The 9,918-nt window shown below is 40.3% G+C and overlaps 1 protein-coding gene across 3 annotated transcripts; it reads right to left on the bottom strand.

Annotated features, from left to right (window-relative positions):
* Positions 1-16: 16 nt before the first annotated feature.
* mettl17 (methyltransferase like 17) lies at positions 17-9,830 on the bottom strand. Of its 3 annotated transcripts, none has more exons than XM_061839981.1 (13): positions 9,591-9,830; positions 7,914-8,055; positions 5,525-5,674; positions 5,354-5,444; positions 4,481-4,562; positions 3,931-4,004; positions 3,038-3,132; positions 2,879-2,949; positions 2,001-2,108; positions 1,795-1,914; positions 1,631-1,717; positions 1,344-1,540; positions 17-143 (listed from the first exon to the last, which is right to left on the bottom strand). In XM_061839981.1, exons 1-13 carry the CDS (start codon positions 9,663-9,665, stop codon positions 47-49), a joined length of 1,389 nt encoding a protein of 462 aa, XP_061695965.1. In that variant the 5' UTR covers positions 9,666-9,830; the 3' UTR covers positions 17-46. The 3 variants fall into 3 exon arrangements, with proteins under 3 accessions (XP_061695965.1, XP_061695966.1, XP_061695967.1); XM_061839982.1 differs by having other exon boundaries at positions 5,354-5,441; XM_061839983.1 differs by having other exon boundaries at positions 9,541-9,681.
* Between the last annotated feature and the right edge of the window lie 88 nt (positions 9,831-9,918).

The following is a 9,918-nucleotide window of genomic DNA, read 5'->3' as shown; positions in this document are numbered from 1 at the left end:
AGAAAGGCAATGCTAATTTTTTGAGCAGGATGTTGCTGGATCTTTATTAGCATGTTGTTTCCTCATCATTTTGGTCATCGGTGTGCTGAACCAGAGGAAGTTGATCACCCCATGCACTGTTACGGGCGCAGCGATACACATCTCTAAATGGGAAAGAAACAAAAAATTAATTGCCTCATCAGGAAAGGCTGTTTATTTGAACATTTCTAATGCTGAGGAAGTTAGCATAAAAATGCTAACTTCCAACACACACCAAGCAAGTTAATATGACTATTTCCTACATTACAAGATCAATTCTAACCTGTTCCGTAACATGCTGCCTCTGTGCTTTAGGAACCTAGAACTAAACTAATTTATGCTACATTCCACAAAACTGAGTTTGCAGACTCTGACAAGTAAAAATCCACTGGAACGCCACTCAAACTGTGAGGTCCAAGACCAAATTATGACTACATCAGAAAAAATATCTACTCCAACTTCACTGAGTTGCTTCAATCTGACATTATTTGACAATGGTGACTGCCATGGAGACAGATTATGGAAAAACATAATTTTACCATTACAAAAATATCTTTATTTAGTTATTCAACAAAAGTGCTTGTAATCACTCGACTACACCAATCTAGTTGGCCTGATTAGTATCGACCAATGAAAAGCATTTCAGGCTGATGAGCTAGACTCTAGCACTCCCGTGACCCTTGTTAGGATAAGCGGCTCAGATAATGGATGCTGATCGGCTCCATTGTCATAATTCGCCGAGTGATCGGCTCCATTGTCATAATTCGCCGATTGATCGGCTCCATTTACTTTGTCACCATTTTGTTCACTATATTTGAATGCAACAGCTGGTTTATTTTTAAACATTCTTGTAAGTATCTGACAGCCCAAAAAGTTCAAGAAAAACATGTCAGCAGTGTGGTAGAGACATGAAACCCCAGGATCAGACTCCAAGACAAATTTGATCTTCAACAATTGCACAGTTAGACTACTGCAATAAAATATTGTAGGACGATGTCACTGTATCCCATATTATTATTACGTTATTCCATCTTGTGATCAAATCAGTGATGGGTTATCTTTTTTGGTGACATGTAAGAAATGCTCATGATATTCCTTTACTTATATAAATAAAGAAAATTATGATTTTTATATCTGTTTGCTGGAGGTCAAGATGTGTTTTGACGAACAAAGCTAAACATTTCATGTGATGAGCCATCTTTGTTGTTTACATTCGCCTGTAATGCTTTGAGGTCCTAACGAGTACAACCCAAGTGGGATAAATCAAACGTCCCACTTTTCTAGAGTGGAGCATTAGCACTCAACAGTTAACTTCCCCAGCTCACCGTCCATGTTTGTGGGTGGTCACCACCAAGTGCTCCAGGTGACCATTGGGGCAACACAGGCGGCAGTGCACGTGTCTCGTCCTGGCCTGCGGGGTCGCTATCAGCCGAGACCAGACCACCTGCGCATCAGCCTCTGGGGGCTGCCGCCGCTCTCGGGTCATAATCAGGTAGCTGAACTTTTCTGACTGACTGTTGTGCTTTAAAAAAAAAAAAAATAGTGTGTTATAAGTTAGCCATCTTATGCTAACTTCCGTAGTAGCATTGGTTATACATAAACGTTTAAATACCCCATATAGTGGCATATACATCTGCTGGAAGTTACAAGGCACGACAGATGCAAGCATGAGTTTGGGACATGTGGCTTCGTGAGGGCACTAAAAAAAAAAAAAAAACAATTGAGATATATGACGATATTTCATCCACAAGCAGTATAAATTATATAAATAAATACCGGAGCAAACAATGACGCCTCTCTAGTGTCATAGACGGCTTTGTCTTTGTTTTGTAAAAGAGTATCTCGAGCCTCCATTAGCATTTGATGACCTTCTTTTGTGCCGTTTTCCACCAATAGCTGAAATAAACAACAATATTAGCAACAACAAAACAAACAAACTGTATGCTATTTTATTCGACAGTATTTTAATTTAGGATACCCACCAGGTAGGTGGCAGTCTTTCTCCACAGCGTAAGAACTGCCTCCTGCCGCTCAGGTGCGCTGGGAATTTCCGACAACGTGAAGGCCGACGTCACCAAGTCAAACTGCACCTGAGAGAACAAAATTGTTCCTTGTTCAGCTATGTAATGAAACTCCCCAAAATGGTTTCTTGTCCAGTTAAGTCAAAAAGGTACAAAGAATGTTTCCTTTCAGAGCTAAGGCATTAAGATAGAAAAAATTGGTAATTGCTTAACTACATCATGAAAGTCACCAAAACAGTGCCCTGCTTGGTGGTGTCATGAAAGTTACCAAAATGGTTCCCCACATGGCTATGTCATGACGGTATCGAAGTCCTTGGCTGTCACTAAAGCTACAGAAATGGTTCCCTGCATTGCTATGTTACCCAGTTACCAAAATATTTCCTGAGCCAGCTAAATTATGAAAGAATCAAAATGGTTCCCTGCTTGACTATGTCATTCAGGTACCGAAGCCAACCAACTAAGTCATGAATGTGCATGAAATGGTTCCTTGCCCAACTAAATTATCGGTACCAAAAGGGTTACTCCTTCAGCAGAAGTCATGAAGGTACCTAAAATCTATAAGTACTTGGCTATGTCATGAAAGCTGCTTGGCTACGAAATCAAGTTACCAAAACGGCTCCCTTTGCGGCTACAACATAAAAGTTACCAAAATCATTCCCTACTTGGCTATACATCATGAAGGTAGAAAAAAGTGGTTCCTTTTCCAGATTGAAAATTAAGGTAAGAAATGGGGCACCGGGTCCAGGGAACTAATGAAAGTACCAAATAATCGTTCCATGTCCAGCTGAAGCCACAAGGGTACCTAAAATTGTCCTTGGTCCAGCTGGATTGAGTCTCACCTTGGGGGAAACAGGAAGGAACTGCCTGAAGTAGATGTGCTTGATGTGAGTTTCAGCATGTTCATCGTCACCTGCACAATCAGGGGGGGGGGGGTAAAAAAAAAAATCAAGTGAACGCTTCAAATATTATTTGAATTTCTGGTTTAAGCGTGCCTGTACCTTTAAGAAGCCGTTCTGCCAGAATGTTCATGGGTCCGGAGCTGTCCACACAGACCAGCTCATTCAGTGTATCAGACCAGCAAGCGTGGGATGCCCTGTGGAATTACATGACAAATGTGGTCCAGAAAGCGAACAAGAAAACAATTTCATAAGGTAGTCTTAAGTCAGTTCACTTCAATGTCTTGGAGGACCTTTTCAAACCTGTGCAACGTGAACACAAAGTAATCCAGCTTCACTTTATTTCCAAATGTTTTCTGTATATACACTACAAGGTGTGTTAAAAATATTGTTTTGTCTCCTCAGTCTCATTTACCACATCATGTAACCTCATCACTATCTCTGTTGGATCCAGTGACAAAATAATACTCTCACTCTTGACCTCTTATGCGTTCCATTGAGAGTTTGTATTTAGACATTAACTTGATAAAAGCTACATCATAAGAATTAAAAACACTCCATTTCAAAACATAACTCTTATTTCATCATGCTTCTCATTTTCTAAACTCAAGTCCACTCAATTACTGAGTATTATTTTTGTCCCGTTAGCTTGCTTTTCACCCACTGTAAAACAACAGAATTAATTTTTTTAACCAAAAAAATCGAACTAGAACAAACAAAAAAATTAAGATATTAAGATTCACAATGCAACTTAAATTGAATGAAGATCCTGTTCTCATTCTGGTCCACGTTATTTCTGATCAGAGGCTTGGCTCAACACAAAATAAAGAAAAACAAAAGTAAATTTAGACCAGTTAGTGTTCATACTGCACACTTGAAACATTACAGAAGAACTGCAAGACAAATTATGTGACTTTGTGATTTCATTTCCCTAAACCACGATCAAACTGGAGCCTGTTTAGAATAACACGTGAAAAGACCCTAAATTCACTTACCAGGCCACCGTTCCCAACCCAGACCCAAAATCTAGGAGGGACCTAGGAGCAAAGGTGGGATCACGCTTCTTTATCTGAAACCAACAGCCAAAACATGTCACAATACAGCACAGTAAACTCACGCTATGTCACTGTTCATGCTTCCTGTCCCATCATTTTTATCGTTATTGTGTAATACATTTTTTTCTCACCTGTTAAGGAAATTGAATATTGTGCAGATAGTCTCAAAAGTAAGCAAACACCTTGTTATTATGAGTTAATTTTTATATTTTTTGATTGTTTTCTCTCTCTCTCTCTCTCTCTCTCTCAATATATTATCTTTAAATATGTGTGTATTGTTTTAAAAGCTTGAAGACCCCTATGCTATTTCATTTTAAAAAAATACTCTTCAAAAATTACCGTTTTTATTTTTTTTTTTAGATATTTCTATCGGTATTTCTGGATCATTTGGGGGTGTATGGTCTTGAACATAAAATCTCACGATGGAGGGGGGTTTACTGTATGCATGACACATGACAAGATTTTTACATTTTTAACAAATTTTACGGACCTCATTGAGAGCCCTCCTCACAGCAGCGTACCCTCCAGCCAACTTGGCTGCCATATAAACCACACCAAGCTCCTCGTCATACCTATAAAAAAATGTAAATGCAACAAATGTGTTTTTTTATGTACGGTGATACTTTGAGATACGAGTGACCCGACTTGCTTGTTTTCGAGATAATAACATCTTTTGCTGATTGTTTCTTTTTTTTTTTTGCTTTGACTTGCAAGCAAAAATTTTACATACGAGCGCTGTGTGGTGGCAAGGAATAGAATTCAACTGACTTCAAAGCTATTATGCAGTTTTGTACAAAGTCAACAAATATTAAACAAAAGAATTTAAGATGTTTATGGGCACCCTTTGTTGAATTTACAGTCACACTAAACATAAAACAAAGGGAATTACCCGTTGTGTAAAAGTATTTCAAATGTCCAAAACCTTGTGTTAGTAAAGTGTGTTTAACTTCATTCTACCAAACAATGCAAAATACCATAGACAGGCTAACAAATAACATCACTTTCATGGTGTTACAACGCTTTAAGCAATGAATATTTCAACTCAAATTAAGGAGCAACACATGTAGCGGGATAATAGAGCAATACTGTATTTCCTTTTATCCTCTGTGAAGAATGACTAACATAAATGCAGCTGATGGTGCTGTAGCTAATGTTATGTATATCAATAGATATCCATACATCATATTGATGCCATTTCCAGTCATTTCAATTTGGAGAGACAGTATGAGACAGGTCTATTTTGAGTAACGAGCGTGGTCACTGAATTAATTACACTCACATCCCAAGCCATCCCTGTAAATACATTGCAAAAATCCTTGGTTTGTAATCTGCATAGGAATACATTGGTGCTGAGTTCACATACTTCAAAGGAGTCCAGTGATAAAATGTCCGCCGGAGCTCAGAGAACACCCTCCTGTGTATGCGGTCAGCTATGCCTTGCTCATCTAAATCTGCTATGCAAAATAAACAAAGAAAAATGAATAATATTCATACAATTGTGGATATTCCTACTATATCAGATATAGTTACCCACCTCCTCCTTTTTCCATGGCCTTCTCCCATAGTTCCTTCTCCAGACTCAATGCCTTCTTCCTCAAGGTTGAGTCCTCTGTAGCTCGCTTCCGGCTCCACAGGAAGTTGGTCAACTTGCGAGCGCGGTCAGGAAGCTGTGGCACCTGAGCCCCTAAGAAATTATATCATATAATGGTATTATAAACAATAAAACTCCTTCCTAGACATTAAGGTACCTTAAAGTGCATCCTTGCCTTACAAAGTCATTAATGTACTAAGATTGTTTCCTTTACAGAGCCGAATCGTTAAGATACCAAAAATGTTTCCTCCTTATCAAGGTAAGGCATAATTCATAAACGTACCAAAATTCCTTCCTTGTCTAGCTCAATTATCTAGGTCATAAAATGGTTACTCATCGAGTTCAATCATTCAAGTACCCTTTTTTTTGTCCAGTTAAAATATTCAAGTACCGTAATTTCTCGAGTATAATGTGTCCTGAAGTACAATGCGCACACCCAAAATTTACCTAAAAAATAGCAAAACCCTTCTACCAAAGTACAACGCGACTCACCAATTTGCTGCTACCCATATGCTCAGAATATTAGGAATAATCATAGTCATTATATTTTCTTAGGTTTGTATTTGTATTGTTTTTTTTTTAAACTATCCATACAACAATCATTAATAATAATCATTGTGCATGTGCTTATGTAGCGATAATATAATCTCAGGACAGGCCAAAGGACACGCTTGTCCCGGTCACTGCAATTGTCAGAACAAAATCCTTCACCCAACAAAAATAAATGCTCAATTATGGCATAACATTTTATTAATGCCTCGCTAACGATCGTAAAATGCAAGCTCCCCGAGGAGGTCTGAGAGCTTAGGTCAGGGGCGCACATCACCGTAATATATATAAACATAGAATATCATATCATATCGAAATGTACAGTATAAGTATACATTTTTTACCACTCTATGTACCTGTATACAACTATACAATGTGATTGTATTTTTCATCCATATCTAAATATAATGCGCTCTATTAACCCTTTGAAAATATTTTTGGTCAGATTTGCACATTATTTTCGAGAAATTACAGTATTAAAAATGGGTCCAAGCCTGGGTGAGTCATGAAAATACCTCTTGTCCAGCTAAAATACCAAAACGAAAAAAAAAAAATATATATCAAAATAGCCTTTCCTTTGCAAAACTAAGCCAATCCAGGATATAAAAAAAATGTTCCTTTCCTAGCAATGAAGGTACCAAAAATCATTCCCTGCAAATTTACTAAAGGTCCCATGCCATCACTTATCTTCCTCATCATTTTTTATGTCGTTTCATTGGTTTTGAAAGATCATTTGTGTCGAAATTGTCCAGGATAACCTTTGTCCATCTAGTCTAACTGGCCTTATAAACCTTGCATCGGAAACCAACAGATTTTTCGATAACGAGTGATAAATAAGATATGCTCTGACTGGATCCTTGATATTCTTAATTAAAATATGCAAAACAGCTCCACTCTGATTGGCCAACTTCGATGTGACGTCTTACTATCGTTTTGAAACAATGATGGCAAGCCACCTGTTACCACATCACTCAAAATGCTTGGGTTTTTTTTCAAAATTAATAGAATTAATTTATTCCTCAACTCCTCTGAGTGTGGCACATGATGCAAAGTTTAGGCTTGGCACAAAACACAACCGCATTGTGACTGCCATTATTCTTGCGATGAGTGACCATGGAGCAACCACGAAGTTGGATCGTACTTGGAAATTATTTGGCAAAACTATGTCACAACAGCAGCAATTTTAAATCTCCTCATTTTTCCAAAAAAGTTTAGTGTTGAATGGCTATTGGATTCAAATGACGAACTACATAGATATCAAACCTTTAACCCATTTTATGCATAAAATGGGAAAACAAATGGGATTTTAATGGCATGGGACCTTTATGATTCCAAAATAGTTCAATGTTCATCTCAATTAAATATGGTTCCAACTTCCTTGTGTAAAAAAGTCATCAGGGTACCAAAAATGTGCGGCACGGTGGAGCAGCTGTGAAGCGTTGGCCCCGCAGTGCTGAGGTCCAGGGTTCTATCCCGGCCCCGCCTGTGTGGAGTTTGCATGTTCTCCCCTTGCCTGTGTGGGTTTTCTCCAGGCACTCCGATTTCCTCCCATATCCCAAAAACATGCAACATTAATTGGACACTCTAAATTGCCCCTGGGTGTGATTGTGAGTGTGACTGTCTCCATGTGCCCTGCGATTGGCTGGCCACCAGTTCAGGGTGTCCCCTGCCTCGTGCCCGGTAACTGCCGAGATAGGCTCCAGCACTCCCCGCGACCCTTGTGAGGATAAGCAGCTATGAAAATGGATGGATGAAGGGTACCAAAAATGGTTCCTTAACTAACTGTGGATAATTGAGCGGGCAGCCATCAGGAGTTCCTCAGGCAGGCGGAGTGTTTTGAGGTGGGTCACTCCTGGATGTCGTTTGTGTGGTTCTCCTTTGAGGAAATCCGGTTTGGACTGCGGGTTTGCAGCTACGCTCAACCTCTGGGGATGAAAATAAAAGTGAAACCTGGAAATATAATATACATAACCCGGCGTACCGGCTTAAAGTGCCACTGTCATGAAATGCATGATTTTTAGTATGTTATTAATGAAAAAAAAAAAGTCAGCCAACATGGAACTATGCATTTTTTCACCACAAAAGATGTTTTTGACGTATACAGCTTTTTGTAACTCCCGCCATGAAAATCCTCTCGAGGGATTTGTTTTCGAGAAGAAGCAGGAATTGACGTAAAGGACAGCCCCTCCCTCAAGTGGACTTGTTTGTTTCCATTAGTTTTACCTCCGGAAAGGTAGCTCTTTGTTCCTTCGTGTTAGCCAAAATGCCGGCGCGTTGCATTACGTCGGGCTGCTGCGTCGCTTTGCCAGCGAACCGGACGGGGTCCCGGACGGCAGCGGCTCTGAAGAACGCTGCCACAATGCAGCACTCAGCCGCGTGAGACGACAACACAGTAAAGTCCCCCGGCTCGACGGTGTTGTTCATCACGTACTGCGGCAGCTATGAACAACCCCTTAAAGCAGCACGGCTCGGCTCTGCCTCACCTCAGCCGCATGCAACGACAACGCAGTAAAGCGCCCCGGCTCGATGGTGTTGTTTATCGCGTACTGCGGCGGCTGTGAGCAGCCCCCTAACGCAGCACTGCTCAGGTCCGTGATAAGCCATCTCGGCGCTGAAAATGAGCCACACCGGCTGGCTGCGATGAGCCGCGATGGCTCATCTCCGTCGCGCAAGTGGATCGAACGGGAGGCGGTTTGGCCGTGATCGCAGATCATTTGAATATGGCTCAAAACAATAGTGTAATATTGCCCCGGTAACTTCCCTCGGTTGTGTGGTGTTCTCCTTTTCGAAAAGAGCTTCCGTGTCGGAAGGGGTGTGTTCGTCTCCCATAGTTAGGGTGCACTGCGTGTTTTCATTGGGAAACGTCCGGGTGACGTCACGTACGGAGGATGCAGCCAATATGGCGACCACTTGGATGTCATAGAATGATACATCTGCAACTTTGCACATGGATGACGCGCTCTCCGCTCACATTTATTTTTTCATATAGACATTGAAGTGACTAATGTTACATGTATTTTTCATTACAATATCAATTTTAGAATGTTTATAGGGATGGCACTTGGCCTTTAAACATGGCGTATGGATCACTTCATAACTTCAGGGGAATCAACCAGGAGGGGACACTTGAGAACGGTTGGGCCCTGACCATTCATGGTCCCCTAGCCCCTCTTTCATTGAGAAATTATATTGAAGTGAACAACACTTTCGCGCCATCGCACCTCCTTAATACCCTCCCCATTTTTGTATGGTGGCCCCATAATATGGTGCTACGCCCGTTTGCAATATATTAAATATTAGAAATAACTCAATTAAACGTAGGAAAGACGTCAGAACACATACACCAAGAGCATTACATCCATAATAATAAAATGTCAACTAGACTTCGTCTAAATTTGACATCAACATACCAGCTTTGAACGATGCTGCGTTCAATGACACGGCCCCACGCTGCACTCACCCTTATCGTCGCTATCTTCCTAACGACGCTTGCCCGCTGGCATAAGACGCAAGAAACGTAGCTCTGTGTCGCCATGTTTCACTATGTCATGAACTAGTGGGCAGTTCATCAAAATTAAATGAGGCAAAACCAATGGCTGAAACCTTTCAGTCACACTTTGTAGCGGACATACTTCCTAGGTCCTTCGAAAAAACAACTCCGTGTGTGACGTGAGGCGGAACATTCGTTAGCCTCACAGATTGTTGCACATACTTCAACCAATAATTTGTACTATTAAACTTTATTTTAAAAACATAAATAATTTACTTTTTTTTTTTTAGTTTTGGTT

The sequence above is a fragment of the Syngnathoides biaculeatus genome, chromosome 13, assembly GCF_019802595.1.
Source record: "Syngnathoides biaculeatus isolate LvHL_M chromosome 13, ASM1980259v1, whole genome shotgun sequence".
NCBI classification, from domain to species: Eukaryota; Metazoa; Chordata; class Actinopteri; order Syngnathiformes; family Syngnathidae; genus Syngnathoides; species Syngnathoides biaculeatus.
The sequence above is the reverse complement of the archived record's forward strand: the minus strand, read 5'-3'. Positions and strand labels throughout refer to the sequence as shown.